Source organism: Mesoplodon mirus (genome assembly GCF_964341445.2).
Source record: "Mesoplodon mirus genome assembly, chromosome: 4".
NCBI lineage: Eukaryota > Metazoa > Chordata > Mammalia > Artiodactyla > Ziphiidae > Mesoplodon > Mesoplodon mirus.
This window is the reverse complement of record NC_138979.1, coordinates 96,157,081-96,173,482: the sequence shown is the minus strand read 5'-3', so window position 1 is coordinate 96,173,482 and position 16,402 is coordinate 96,157,081. Positions and strand designations below refer to the sequence as shown.

The 16,402-nt window shown below is 42.3% G+C and overlaps 1 protein-coding gene across 5 annotated transcripts in view; it reads right to left on the bottom strand.

Annotated features, from left to right (window-relative positions):
• Positions 1-16,402, bottom strand: part of ATP8B4 (ATPase phospholipid transporting 8B4 (putative)) — a 257,802-nt gene that overhangs the window by 19,303 nt on the left and 222,097 nt on the right. For all 5 annotated transcript variants that reach the window (XM_082616903.1, XM_082616904.1, XM_082616906.1 and 2 more), the window contains one exon: positions 1,806-1,889. In XM_082616903.1, coding sequence (XP_082473029.1) covers positions 1,806-1,889 — 84 coding nt within the window. The remainder of the gene's footprint in view (positions 1-1,805; positions 1,890-16,402) is intronic.

Sequence of the window (16,402 nt, the reverse complement as noted above, 5' to 3'; positions counted from 1 at the left end):
CCCTTTCAGGAGATACTGGTGCTCTGGAGTATGGCAAAGGGAGAGTACAAGGATGGCGCCCACCAATCTCTGTCCCTGGAGTGTGTTCCAGCGGGCTCCTAGATGTGTGTGTTCAATAAGATGCCTTCCCCCAGGCTGATGATTTAATATAAGCTGGTGAGCCTCCATCACTGGGCATGATCTGCTGCCTCTGAGCTGGGCCCAAGGAGCAAGGGGGTCTGAGCACACGGGCTCATTCAGAGCCATTTCTTAGATTGCTTCAGTCTTGTGGGTCTTGGGACATGAGCCTCATTGGTTTTAGGAGGTTCATCTCTCAGGTGCAGGTGCAGGTCTTAAATGTTAAGGTGCCCAATGTGGGGTGCACACCCTTCACTCCTAAGGGAGAAGCTTCAGGTTTTGAGTTTTCTCCCTGTTGAGGACTGTCATGCTGAGGGCGGGGGTGGGGTTTATGGTGACATTGTGTGCCAGCCTCTCCTCTTCCATGTGGTTTTCTTCAGCCAGGCTTTAGGGTTTTTTAAGAGAAAATTTTACCTTCTGTAGCTGTAGACCCACTGTGTCCATAGGAAGAGGTGAGTTCAGGATCTTCCTATAACACCATCTTGAATTCTCCCCTTATTATATATTTTTTCAAATTGCACAATAACCATCTTTTCCCAGAAATTGCTTTATATTTAATACTTTACCCCACATTCTGGGCAGCTACAAAGTACCAAGGAAAGGAACAATTGTAAACATGGACACTTAGAAATGAATGAGCTTAATCCCTTACATCTAAGGTCTTCAAGAGTTCATTACTTTTTGTAGAATTTCACAAAGTATGTTGTTCACAAACTGCCCTTTTTACATACAAGAAGTGAGGCTTACAACTGACTACAAAGCCTCAGAATGGGAGAGTAGAGTGAGCTCATAATGCGAAGATTTATATTTTGCAATAGATGGCTTTGGGCCAGAAAATGAGGCCTAGCAAATGGATCTAACAACAGCCTGGAGAAAATCTGGTCTCTTTAAAAATACTTCAAAAAATTTTTTTAAACAATACACTCTGTGCCATGGAAGCTCCTCTGGCTAGCCTTTCACTTCCCCATAGGCAGCCAGACTTTGTCCCCACCCAGGAAGTACCCTCCAAGGGTCTGAATGTGCCAAGGATCTACCATTTTATAAATGATTCCCTCCCTTCTCTCCCCTCAAGCATGTGGAGCTAAACCAAAGAAAACTGCTCACTTTCTCTCTCCATGGCTGTGGGGCTCCGTGTCTTCCTCTCCCATTGGCAGGGTGTTCCTCTGGCCTGGAGTTCCTGCTCTGGGCTGTGCTGGACAGTCTCACCACAGATGCTAGCTCTCTGCACTCCAACCCAGCTCCATGATTTTCTATGTATCACTGCATGGTTCTCTGCACTTTCAGAGGCTAATACAGTATTCCCTGGTGTGTGAACCACAGGTACTAGTTCTGAGGCATACTGATCAGTTCTACATGAAAAATAAATAAGTAAACGTGCAGTTCTATGAGTTTGGGAAATGCTGGGCTACAATGAAATTAAAGAGACTGTTTCTTGCAGGATGTCTCAGAGCCTTTAGAGAAATAATGTAGGGTGTGAATCTTTAAGAGGATAGTAATCAAGCTCTGATCAGAGGATCTTTTGGTGGAGGTGGGAGATCTGGAAGGGTTTTTGAGCCATGCAATACCTATTAAAACAACTGCATTCCTAGGACTCTTTCTATGATTTGTGTCTTCTACTTAGAAGCTAAAAGCAACTAAAAGGCATTAACAGAGCAAAATACGTTATAAAGGCAGAGAAAAACACATACCTGGTCAAAAATCCCCATGGCTAAAACAGGCAGTGATGTGTAGACAATGTTAAAAAGGGTAATGAACCACTGGTCATAGACAGTCTGAAAAGAAATGAACACATCAGTGAGAAACATCATCCATAGTTGTGAGAATATTCACTTTTAGGCTCTTGGACTGACTATCTCAATTTCCTGAGTTGGACGGGAGTTTGGTGTTAGAGTCAGACAGACATGAGTTCTCCCCAGGCTCTGTCTCTTATCAGCTCTACTGCTTTAGTGGGGTACTAGATCTTTCTAAACTTCAATTTCTTCATCTCTAAAATGAAGCCATACTCTCACTTGCAGAGTTGCAGTGGGGGTGGATGAAAGGTTATCATACATGCAGAACACATAAAACAATGCTGGACACACACAAGGCCCTGGCCCCTGTGGTGGGTTATTTCACTCTTTAGGTTTTTAATGGCTTATAGTAAGTCCAATTACCTGATCTAAGCAATAAGCAAGGATCTGCTAACATCTTCAGAGGGAGATATGGAAAAGAACCTGTCAGCCCCACCCTCTGTTCAAATGGAGAGCTTTTTCTTGGGAGTGGTTTAAAGCAAGGTGGACCTGGAACTAGCTGCTCACTACAGTGGGTATAAATAAGACAATAAAAATATCCCTTCACACCTATAGAGAGCACTTCCCTGCATGAGTCTCACTAAAAGTCAATGAGGCATGTGAAACAGTCATTATATCCCCATTGTATTAATAAGTACCTAGAGATATAGAAACAGAATGTAATAAGTGTTATAGAGCTTATCACAGGCAAAGGCAAAAATTAAAACCTAGGTCTCCAGATCCTAACCAATGTCTGTTCTACCACTCTGTCATACATTCATTCATTCATTCAATATTTATTAAGAAACCACTATGTGCCAGGTACCAGGTTCTAGGCAATGGTATTTGAACATGATACAATCAGATAAAAATTCCATATGAAATATGCCTTGTAATGGTGTCAGGAAACAGACAATTTATACAATAATGAAGATATATATATATATAGTTGGTGAGTGAATGAGTGAGATGGTAATCAGTACTAGGGTGGAAAAGGGGATAGGAAATATAGGAGGGCTGTAATTGTGATAAGGTGATTGGAGAAGGTCTCACTAAGAAGTAATATTTGAGAAAAAATCTGAAGGAAATAAAGAATCGAAATTTGCAGCTTTCTGGGACAGGAAAATTTCATACTGCAAGTAGAGTGCATGAAAAATCCCTGAGGCATCAGGTATGCATCTGGTATGTTCAGAGGTCAGCAAGACAGTCCATCTGGCTGGAGCAGAGTGACCTACAGGGAGTATAATGATGTCAAAGAAATAAAGAGGAGGATCCTATGGAGGTAACCATGGCTTGTTCCCTAAGTCAAATGAGAAGACATTAGAGGATTTTGAGCAAAGAAACATCCTGATCCGATTTGTATTTTAACCTGAGCACTCTGGATGCTGTGCTGAGAATAGACTGAAGAGGGGCAATTGTGGAAGTTGGGAAACCAGTTAGGAGGCCACTGCAGTGGTCCAGATGAAAGACGAAGGGGGCTGGATCAGGTGATCAGCAGGGAGAAGTGCTAGATTTTGAATACATTCTGAAGCATATTTTATTCTTAGGGCAATTCTGAAAGCAATGAGGAATCTTAAATGCAAATGTTCCAGACAGAGAAACTAAAGGTAGGTTCTACATAGTTATATAGGTAAGGTAATCCTTTAAATCATGTCCTGTACATGTACATTATATTGAAGACAAAATATTTTGGTGTCTTTATTGCTAAATCTGGATTTGGACTACTCTATGTCTTAGCATTATTGTTTATTCTTGAGATGGGTGTATATTTGTTCAAGGAAAGGGGAAGTGAAGGCCAGTGTTCAAAGGCCAAATCTCAATCTGGACTGTTCTGTTGAAGCTCCACAGGTGGCTTTATTCAATACTGAATAAACCAGACACTATGAAAAAATGGTGATTATTGTATTCTGAGCCAGGTTAGACCCATGGTAAGAAGTAAAGAGCATGGACATTCCCACTGTCAGTCATCTCAAGGAGAGTTCATTCTTAGGGCAAAAAAAAAAAAAAAAAAGAGAACATAAAAGAGGAGTGGGGTAGATGAGGGAAGGAAGGAAATTATTTTACTCTCTGTGTGTCTCAGAGAACTGAGGCCTGGAATCGACATAGGAAAGACCTGCTCAATGTCATTCTCTTTGAGGGTAGGCTAAACAACAAGGCAGGAAAGTTGAATTCAACCACCAATAAACAGCTGAGACAGGATTTAGGCAAAGCGGCAACATTAGTAACTACCACCAAGAGGCCTATGCTTATGACTCAGAATAACCATTCTAGTAACCAGTTTTTAAGTTCTCTGAATAGTAATTCCCTGTTGTTATTCTTTGAGGCCTGCTAACCTCTGTTCGACTCTGACTCTGCTGTGAGCATTTGAAAGGGGGGCCTATGTCCGGAGATGTGCTAAGTGTTTAACAACTAGCTCTTAAAAAGAAAGAAAAAGCCCTGATTTGTAGCACTGACCAATTTCCATGGTGTAAATATTTGCCCATGACTGTTCAAGCAGTCATATCACTGAGTTGCGAAGCGATGTGCCATAGCATGCCATTGTATATAGTATTTCCACCACACAGATCCAACAGATAGAAATAACCTCAAGAGCATAATCAGCAAAATATGGTAAGCTAATTTAAAAGGGATGAGTTTTGAGTATTCATGAACTTTGTGTTTCATATAATTTATTTAAATTGTAAGTTTATATAATTTAATTTTTAATAACAGCTGTGTTTAACCACTGGCTCACATAAATCCTAAGAATTTAACAATCAGTTCTTAGGAACCAATATGGGCCAGCTCTAGCATACCACAGTCTATGTTTATGCTTGGAGCAAAGTAGTACAGACAGCAGCAGCGACCCAGAGGATCTTAGACTCAATGTGGCAAGAGAGAACCTACAGAAGGGCAGGGCAATAGCCTGGAGTATCAGGCAACCATGAGAATAGACCAGAAAAGTTTGTCAGCACTCCCTGGAAACCCCAGGATATTTTAGCAGAGGTATCTGAAACAAGCCTGGGTTTATGGTATGCATATAAGACAGGGGCATGTGCCATCGGTAACAATTGATTCATACCAAACTCCCCACTGAAGATAACAAAAAAAGCTAAGGAAAAATAGTATCTTCATCAAAGCTTCAATGAACTAACTAGTGGGGAATACCTGTCAAGATACAGGAGAGGATAAGAATTTAAGAACCACTTCAAGGCATAGGATGATGTTTTCTTTCTCCAGAGACTGTGTTTATCTCCTTCTATCAGCTGCTGAGGTTGGGATGAAGGCCTGATGTTTTCTGCACCACCCAGCTGTCCTGCCTGTGACCCTATTGCCAGGAGGCTGCCCTTGGGTCCCAGTCCAGAGTGGGAAGTATTTCAACAGGATCTCTACCCTTGACAGGCATTGAACCTTTTCCCTCTAGTCTCAGGAAATGATTAAAAGAGAGGATCCTGAGCTTCACAGTTGCCTCCTGTAGATCATCAACATCCTCAGGGCACATGGCTCAGAGCAGTGCAAACCTCCAGGGTCCCAGCCCAGAGTAGAGTGTTAACAGAGTCCCAGACACCAACTCCTATCTTCTGGACTCCTGTTTGCTCAGCCTCTCTCTCTTCCTTCGGATGAGCAAAGGTGTCCAACAAATCTATTCCTAGAGATATATGTTCAGAATGTCTGCCTTCATGTACCAGGAGACATATGAAAATGCTCATACCAGAACTGGTTATAACAGTCCCAAACCAGAAACATCCATCAGGAGTGGAATGTAGAAAGACACTGTAGTATATTGATATCACAGAATTCTACAGAATAATGAAAAGGAACTACAGCTATATCCAAAACCACAAATGAATCAAAAAATATATACAATGTTGAGCAAAAGAAGCCAGACAAAAAAGTATGATTCCATTTCAATAAAGTTTAAAAATGTGCCAATCTATTCTATGTTGTTTAGAGATTTATACTCATAGGATAAAATTATAAAACAAAGTGATTATAAAATATCAGGGCAATGATTAACTCCAGAGAGTTGGAAAATGAGGTGTGACTGAGAAAAGGCAAGGGAGCTTCTGTGGTTTGGCAACATTCTGGTTCTTGCCCTGGATCGTGGTGACGTGCGTGTTCACTTTACAATTTGTTAAGCTGACATTTATGTATTATGTACTTTTTGGGTAGATTTGTTATATTTTACAATAAAAAAGGAAACACATGACCTTATTTTTTAGTCATAGCCTGGTGAGACTTTGGGCACTGGGAGGATTTTTAAAATCCTGCTGACCATGGCCATATCCGGGCCAATTAAATCAGTATCTTTGGAGGTGGGATGATCCAAGTGTTGGTAATATAAAAAATTTCCCAGGTGATTCCACTGTGAAGCCAAGATTGAGAATTTCACTTACCGCCATCCAAAAAAAAAAAAAAAAATGCACTAGCTGACACAAATCCTCAAGCAGTAGCTGATGGCGTCTTCTGACTTTCAATTCATTTTATGATTGCAGTATGGAAAACAGAAGAGGGGGAAAGCAATTAAATTGAAGTCTTATAGCATCAGGCAGAACCTGGTACTGTCAGATCTCTTCTTCCTCCACCTCATCTACCATCAAACTTCTACTCACTGAGAAGAGATGATTTTAGGTACAAGGAAGAAAGAAAGAATCTGGAAAATTACTACAAGCTAAGCTATGAGTAACTGATTAAACCTGCAATTATTTGACGGTAGCATTTGTAAGCTGGCATTCAGATTTGAAGCCTCATTTCACAACTGGAGCAAGAGAGGACAGGAAGGAAAATCAGTGAGAATAAAGTTTAAATGAGTTTTTGCAACTTCTTACGAGAGTTTTTGCTGCCACCCAGAATCACAACAACAAAAAGAAAACTAGCTGGTATGTACTGAACACCGTATGTACCAGGCATTATTTTAACGTATATTGACTCATTAAATACATATATTGACTCATTAAGTAATCACAACAATCCTGTGAGGTTGATGCTATCAACAGCCTCCAGTTTACAGATGGGGAAACTAGTCTGAGACCCATTAGGTTAGGAGACTGCCCAACGTCACACTGAGCACAAAGATTTTTAAGGTGGGGTATGGAACTTTTAAGGGGTCCACAATGGCAAAACTATTTTCAGAATGATGCTAAGAAGTTGATTATTTGCCCTTTTCACTTTCATTCTCGCATGAGTATATATGACTTGCGATATCACAACCAACTGAATGCAGAAGCAGATATGAGAACCCACCTGCTTCCTATTGTGCTAAATAATAAGAACTTAAGTATAAAAATTGACTCTCTTCTCACAGCTTATTTTTTGGAGAGTACAGTAATTTTTTTCATTAAAGTATGTCATTTACATAAACATATCATGGGTTCATTATTTTTTAATAAATTAATAAATGTTTAAATTTTTTCTCCATTTTAATTTCTGATATGATAAATATTGATAGATAGGGTCCTGAGATCACAGAGTTTGAGAATGCTGGCCTAGCAAGTGTTAGGACCAAGTTCCAGCTCTGGTACTCAGCATTCACAGCACTGACCATGGCATGAAACCACCTCTCAATCAGTGGTATCATTTGGCAAGTTTCTTTAAAATCTTCTTTGCTCACATCATTTTATACAGTTGAGAGTATGCAATAAATACAGTTTTGTATGCTGGTTTTTGTCATTTGAAATGGTAACATTAGCATTTACCCAAGTTAAAAACCTCCGGGCTCTGCACCATGACGTAAAGCTCTCCCTGAGCTATGCTTGTCTGCCTCTTCAACTTTGCTTCACTGATTGTCTTTCTCTAACTTACCAGGCTGATTTCTACATCAAGGGACAATTGCACTTGCCATGCCGTCTGCCTGGAATACTTTAACCCCGGGGTATTCAAATGAAAGTTTCCCTCTAAACACTCAGGTCACAGTTCCAGTGTTACCTTCTCAATGAGAACTTCTACATTACCCAGTTCTTTCTTAATAACAATTCTGAAATCAGCTCACTAATTTACTTCTTTATTATCTGTCTTCATCCCACTAGAATATAATCTCCATGAAACAGAGACTTACGCACAACACTAACTCCTGTGTCTAGAGCATCATCTAGCCAATGGTAGGTGCTCTGTAAATATCTGATGAATTATTTTACAACTTTTTATAAATGTTAGACATTTAACTTGCTACCAGACCCTCCGCTGAGGATGTGCCACAGGCTTCTCAAACTCATTGTGCCCAGGCCTGGACTCATTCTCACAGTTCCTTAACCAGGCTCCCTTCTTGTGTTCCCTATATCAGTTTCTGACACCACCACCTCCATCCCAGGGCCCAAGTCAGAAATATGATCTCTCTCCCTCTCTCCAACACCCGACATCAAATTAATCCCAGATCCCACTGATTTAACCATGCCAGATGGCTTGTGCTGCAGCCCAAACCACTCTTCACTTCTGTGACTTTCCTCCTATTGTCCCCCCCACCCCGTTGGGATGGCCATCCTTTCCCTCCTCACCTGCTTCGCTCTGATTGATCCTTGAAGGGTCAGCCCAGAGACAGATCTTCTAGGAAGACTTTCTGAGCCCTGCCCACTTCCATCCTCCAGGGCTGGGTTCCAGGCCACTCCTTTGTAGTCCCATGACACTCCACACCTCACCACTTCATAGCTGTCGACTTACAATTATTTATATGCTGGTTCTCAGGCCCTCTCCACTAGACTTCAAGCTTCTTGGTGAAAGCAAGCAGGACCCTGTGGGGCTCCTGGGCATGGAAGCCTTTCCTTGTCCCCCATTTCTTGTTTGTAGGAAACAGACTCCAGCCTCCATGACCTTCCCTGAGTTCCAGAGGGAAGATTTGAAGAGTTGCTAATCAGGGAAGGGAGGGGATGCCAAGACAAGGGAGGAGCAGCCAAGAAACAATAGCGCAGCCTTGAGGCAGGGTCCTGGTTCTGCCTCAAGGGGTACACATAACAATCTCTTTGAGCTCTTTACAGAACTATAACCCCCAACAAATGGAAGATGTCAGCATTCTTCATTCCAGAGAGGACCACCTGAGGCCAGATTAAAGGAACCACAGAAGCTCATCAAGAGATTACCTGAGACCAGATTACAGATTACAGGAGTGCAGGCCCTGAACACACCCTAATCTTATCAGCAACCCCACCCTTGAACCACTGCTATAAAACTCCTCACCAAATCCTCCTGGGTTGGGACACACAGTTTTTGAGGGCAGGAGCCTTCTGTGTCCCCCTTTGCCTGGCAAAGCAATAAAGCTCTTCTTTTCCACTTCACCCAGAACTGTCTCCCAAGATTCAATTCAGCACTCGTACACAAAGGCCAAGTTTTTGGTGTCACTGAGAGCAGGTCATACAATTTATTCATCTGTGGGAGCTCAGGAACCTAACTCAATGCCCAGCAGATGGTAAGTATTCAACAGAAGGAAGCTGGTATCTTAAGGGTAAAGGTACTGGAGTCAGAATTCTGATAGAACTGCGTGTCCCTGAGCAAAATACTCAATCTCTCTCAGTCTTAGGTTCCTTGGCTATAAAATGGGGATTTGAGGGGGGCTGTGAGTATTCAATGAAATGAGTAAATGTCAGTACAGCAGCACCTGACAAACAGATAGTGAATACATTTACTATGCAAGGAAGGGAGGGAGGGAGGAGCATGCAAGGATTCAAGCTTCAAGTGATAGTTTAATGGTAAATAAAAAGGTATATTTTCCTACAAATTATAGTTTTCTATGAAAATACAATTCTTTATTGCTACAACTAACCATAGATATTTCTATCCATAATAAACTACTATATTAATGAAATCAACAGAAAATTAGAGCACGATTTAAAGAAAACCAAATACCTTGATATAATTATCATTTTCCTCGTGAATACTTAATTATATCAATCACTGTTCACTCTAACTCTAGTTTTGCCTCAAATGTGTTAAACTGAGTCATTCACTTTTAAAAGACACCTTTCCCGGGGCTTCCCTGGTGGCGCAGTGGTTGAGAGTCTGCCTGCCGATGCAGGGGACACGGGTTCGTGCCCCGGTCCGGGAGGATCCCACATGCCGCGGAGCGGCTGTACCCGTGAGCCATGGCCGCTGAGCCTGCGTGTCCGGAGCCTGTGCTCCGCAACGGGAGAGGCCGCAACGGTGGGAGGCCCGCATACCACACAGAAAATAAATAAATAAAAGACACCTTTCCCACTTATGTGTATTGATTTAGCACAGCTTAGTCTTTAGGGGCTTCCATAAAAAATAAAATCACAAGCAGTATTTCTTCTACAACAGGCTTCTTCCTCTCCTTGCAAGAGATCTCCAACTACTCAAATAGTTATCCTAGTAAATGCTCCACTTCCCCTTTAAGTCCTTAGCTACACTCAGAAAAGTTCAAAGACCCCCTCTGGTGACTAGGACCAAAAGAGAAGGGCATACTAGCCACATCATGACCCACATGGACCCCATCCCTGTGTCTCCCCTTCCACACATGCTCAAGCCCTCTACTATTTCCACTACCCCCGCCAAACACTCTCTCCCTCCCTCCCCTCCTCACATGTGGGTTCATCAGATGCCCCAAAGATATGGGCGGGGTGAAGGAAGGAGGGGGAATGATTCCTCTGTAGCCTCTCCCGTGGGAAGCATTCTGACCGGAGACTAGACCAGACTAGTGCTGACATTCTGATTTCGGGTGACTCAAATTGTTTATATAAACAGGAGTCCTGAACAAAAATATTTGCGCAGAGGCCCCCATCCTCCTAGGGGCAGCCATACCACCTCTACTTCCAAATTTTCTGTTACCCATTTCCAATATTCGTAATAAGATGGTAAAGTTAGGCTCCTGTGCCATGCCACTAGTCTGTTTGGAAACCTAAAAGTGTCTCTTCACAGATCGAAAAAAGACAGTGGAATGTTCATTTTTCCAACTTCACTGTTTTCCTATTTAAGGAAAGCTCCTCCTGGTTCCCTTCTCTGTGGGAGCAATTTATCAACCTTATCAACCATTTTATATAGAGTAAAAATACTCCAGCTATAAATTATAATCTAACAGCTTGGGGAACACAGAATCTATGATTTATAGAATACCACATTTAAATAAACCTTAATAAGGATCTTAAACAGTTACAAAGGGCTTTCTCTTCTGAGACCATTGGCTTAGCTCCTTGTTCAAATGACAGGATGAACTACCTCTCTGGAGACATGTATTCCCCCCTTTTGCTTTGTGTTGCAGAGGAAAACTATATAATGATATTTTTTCTTTTTGGCCTTAAAAAATTTGTCGTTTAAAGGAAACACGTTGTGGAATAAATATGAGGTGCTTACCCTCAGCACATCTGTTACTAATTTGTGTAATTAGCAGAAACCCACCAGCAGGATCCAGGAGGAATGGCTCAGACCTGAGCACCCACCCTTCCCCCGGTTTTCCGCAGAGCACATCTGGAAGGGGAGGGGAGGGGAACCGCCAGCCTGGTTGACATGGGCTCACAGGTAACCAAATCCATGAAGTCATCCAAGCCTTGAGGTTAGTCACACTCTTTCACGTCACTTTCCAAACTTTTCCTTGTGAGTTTTCTTACATTGTTTGACATAACTAATGTTTTTCTGGCCTTGACAAGATAATTGTTTCCATATCACAGCAGAATTTTAAAAAAAAGTACACAGCTCTGTATCTCACTGACAATGATAAATTGTCATCAGATAATATCAGAAGTACACGGTGCCAGTAGTTGCACAGTTTCAAATGTGAATTTCCTAAATAGGGCTTCAACCAATGGTTTTTTTTTTGTTGTTGTGGGGGATTTTTTCGTGGGTGAGGCAGGTGGTTGAGGGGTTCTTATGGCTCTATCTCTGGTGGGGGATAGTTTATTGAAAGTCCTGAGGGCATAAGGTACTTTTAAAATAAGTTACACGTATAAACAGTGCACACAAATCCACAGTTGATTCCACGAAAATCATGCAGGCTTTGATAACAGATTGAGATAAAGCATGTCCTTAGAAAGGGTCCATGATTCAGTTTAAAGACTTATCTGACCTTTATCCAAACCCCTCTGGTCCAGAAATCCGGTTGGAAATCTCATCAGGGTGGATTATATTTAAATGGTCTTTTAGTGGCAGTTTGGTTGGAGTGTTTGCTGGCAGAAGGTGGCCTCCAGCTTCCAGATGATTTCAGGAGGAAGTTGCCGCCTTTCTAAGGATCTAAGCTGTGGGAGATACTCCCTACAGCATAAGCTCTCTCTCAGTAAGAGAGTTCATTTTCTCCCCCGTAGTCCTAGTGTACTGACTGTTTCTGGACATTTCTCCTTTAGATTCCAAATAAAGCAAACATTTGCCTGATTAGGGGTTAGGAGAATACTGTTGCTGTTGTTTTTTTAAAGAGATCGCCATTCTCTCAAGTCTATAACAATTCCAGTGGCCATTTATCAAGCGGAGCAGAAGGGGCACTGAAGAAAAAGTCAGAAGGCATGATGAGCTCTAGTCTCAGCCTTGTCTACCACCGATCCTCAGATCTTGGGGGACTCAGGTTCCTCCTCTATCAAATGAGGGGCTAGACTCAGTATCTCTGACATTCCCTGCCAGAGCAAAGATTTTAGATTTCCACAAGACATACACTTTTTGTTCTGTGTCCCAGCTGCTTCTCCCAGGAAAGCCTACCAAGCAAAGCGAACAAAAGGAGTCTGGTCCCTCCCAGGCAGATTCTTTCTCCATGTGTCCTAAAGCAATCACAACAAAGGTGAGGCACTGAAGTCAAGCAGAGGAAAGTCCATAAACCAAGCCCAGCCCAGCCTGCACCACATCATCATCCGAGATGTCCTAAGTGTCACCATCTCACGAGCAGTGAATCGTCCCACCCACCGGCCCCTTGGAGCCTAGCACGCCACAGCTGGATGGGCTTGCACACCTGCCCCAGCCCACCTACCAGGATGGGGCACTGCCTGGAATCTACCAGAGCTATCATCAGAGAATAAGAGACTGGAAAAAATTCACCAGGCCCCATGACACAGGCCAAGGGAGTAAAGAAATAGCACATGTCACTTCATTAAGTAATTAAGTTGGTGTTTTAAAAGTCAACAATGTGTCTGTGAAAGAACAATCTATTTACGTTTAGTCAGGTGTTTTTGGCTGCAGAGTAGATTACTTCAAAGCAATCTGTTGAGAGATGCAGGGAAGAAATACTTAGGTGCTTATGAATCATGCTGAGATTGGACAGGGCTTTTCCCAAGATATGGCCCGTCCATGACAAATTTAATTTTAAAAAAGTCTTGGTGGAAAAATAAGCGAAAGGTGACTACAGAGTTATTCAACATCAGTTTCACATTTATGAAAATAAAATCGTTCCCAGACTGTTAAGTTCCCTGAGGGCAGGAACTGCATCCCTCTGGTTCATTCTTGTGTCGTTGGATGCCTGCAGAGCCCTTGGCCCCAAACTGGTACTCAGTTTATTCTTTTGAAATGAATGAGCATTCAGAGACTATGGGTTCTGTGCTGGAGGATGTGAGTGAGTCTCACTCCTATGGGGATTAGACACAGAAGTGACTGCAGATCAGGCCTGACAAGCAAGGGCCAATGAACACATGCCTGCTGTTACTGAATCTGCCGGGTCCTGGAGCTTTTATTACTACTGGCTCCATTTCACCGTGGAGCTTTCAATTCCACTGAAGCAATTTAGGAGAAGGATGGCAGCGGTGGGAAGACCTCAGACGGCCGACTTTCATTAACAGACTGGAAGTAAGCAGCTTTCTAATGGGCTCTAGGAGCTAAGAAAGGCTTGTCGCCCAACACGTGGCTTTGGAGGCCCGAGCCAGCTAAATGATTTCAATGGGGGAAAAAGTGTCGCTGCAAAAATGTCCCCTATTCAAAAATGCTCATTCTCTGTAGACTAGCATTTCTCCCAAATATGTTGTTTTCTTTTCACTTGCCTCATATTTACAGCATATTGTCCTTAGAAAAACAGGGCTGAGAAAAAGAGCCAAAAGATTTTTCAGTTAAACCTGTCGTTAATCAGGAGCTTCTAGTGAAAAACAGGGAATGGAAAAGAGACAATGATCCTGACCAATCTCAATTCCATATCCGATTGCTGTCACAGCCAGTTCTCAGAATTACTAACACACCAGCCCGCTCACATGGGGGTGGGGTGGGGGGAGACCAGCGTTTCCATCTTTATAGTGGTATAACATCTGTTCTAGAAGATACTTCTTGCTGTATGACACAAGTAATGCCATGAAGTTTTTTAAAGGTATTTTTCTGAATGAGTTGGTTTTAAATGGAATTTTAGAAATTAAAAAGAGATTAAATTCAGCTAACTGCAGGTCAGTTGGAAAGTGTTCAGGTATATCAGGAGGCTTTCCCTCCTTTTACTCTCATCTCACACCTTTACACAAACCAGCCCCTGCATCCCTGCAGGTAGCTACACCTGCAGGCCTCCAGACCTCCACTTAATTTTGAAAATGTTCATATACTCACTTGAGATTAATTGAGCCCCTGAAGTCACACCAGATCCTCACACATTCCTCCTTTTTCCCATGCTCTCATATTAAGTTTAAATACAGTACTTCTATCAGACATATTTGTGCATATCTTTGTTTCCCAATGAGAAAATGAGTTCCAGGTGGGTAGGAACTTGTCCTATTCATCATTTTTTCTCTTCCCAAGACAGTAAACAAGCATTACTACCAGCAATACAATGTTGTGTGACTCATGGCTATACGCAAGGGATAAACTATGCAATTTAAAATGACAAAAATTGTAATGTTTATAAAATCAGAATAAACAATTTGTAATAAATTCATATTTCAGAATGTCATTAAGAAAAATAACATTTTTGAAGAATGTAAAACAAGAGGGATTTCTCAAAATGTGATTTTTTAATAAGAAAAAAGCAAAGAGTATGTTCTCAGATATATAAAAGTCAATATATATTCATATAAAATTATCTTTATAATAAGGAAAAAACTTTGAGGATAGTGAAAAAGATTTTACAGAAGTTTAAATGAAAACCTCCCCCCACCCCCCCTGATTCCTTTAGCATATAAAACAGGACTAATTTATCCCTGGACTAGATTTAATTAAGAAAATGGAAGTTTTTGAAAGAGAGGAACATAAATAGCCTATTCTTCTGGGAATAATATTCTTAGCATCATTTTGTCCTTTGTACATTTTACTGCCTCAAAACATTGAAACTAGGATAAATAGTTTTGAAACTGTCAGAGACGTCTATTTCAGAATTTCCCTAAGTGGGTTCTGTGTGGTACTGTAGAGCTCTGTAGGACTTTATGCATGTTGCTTGGGGAAAACAAGGTTCCATGTCACATGAGTTTGGGTAATAATACCAAATATCATTGACCCTGAGACACTATTTATTCTAAGAGACACCATTATTGATGCCCAGATTAGACCAAATGGAGAATCTAACATTCTCATAACGCTAAGGCAGCAAAGGGCTAAATCTTTAGTGTGAGCGTAAAGGAGAAACAAATCTTTATGCAGAAAGGGACTGCAAGGAAACTTGCCTGTGTCAACCTTGGAACTAGCTAAAGGGAGAGACAAAAAAATTTCTCCTGAAAACTTGACTCTCAAATGGTATTCACCAGTGTTTACAGCCCAAATTCAAAAAAATCCTGGAACAGAGAGAAAGATCTCAGGTAGGTAGTATCCCCAGGGAACTGGCAGATGACACACAAATGCTCTCTGGAAAAAAAGAGACTTCAGGAGTGATGTCATCAAGATGGCAGCATAGGTCATTCCCAGCTTCAGTCCCCCTCACAAGAAGACTACCTAGCAACTATCCACAGACAAGACACCACTGTGAAAATCCCAGAACTGGGGGCTGAAGCTGAAGCGCCCTGTTGGATCACAGAGACTGAGAAGCATCACATTAGAAGGGAAGGAGGAGCAACTATACCCTGTGTCACCCCTCCCCCAGGCCGGTACAGAACTGCACCAAAAGGGCCCCTCTGGGCCTATGGTTTCTCCACTGGAGAAAGAGAACCCAAAGTGGATCAGATAGAGACAGATAAGGGTGGTGGGGGACAGGGCTTACAGCAATCAGTACTCAGCAGTACTGAAGCAGAGATGCCAGGCAGGGGCTCTGCCCATCTGCAGAGCTGAGCCAGTAGCCCCTTCTGGCCAGGGACTTTGTTTGGTCCAGGCAGTTCTGCCTGATATGGGTAACCAGTCAACAAGCTATATTTGCTGTGGAGACTGTTCTGTGGCCCCACCTAGGCAGAGAAGAAAATTCACAACCTACTGAGTATAGCCCCCAGTCCTACCCAACCGGGAAGCCTGGCCAGTGAACCCAGGTAGCCAGGAAGCCCTCCATGCTACAGCCCTGCTTATACAGAGCCCCAGGCCAGAAGGTCTACCCAACTCTTAAGTATAGCCTCTGGTCTCATACGACCAGGGAGTCAGAACAGTGACCCTGGGTAGCCTCAAAGCCCAGCCTATGGTACCACCCAGTCAAGAAACCCAGTCTACAGCCCCACCCTGAAGCAAAGCCAAGCATACAGAACTGCCCAATTGCTAAATGCTGCCTATAGCCCAGCCCCGTCAGGGATCTCAGCCAGTGAGTC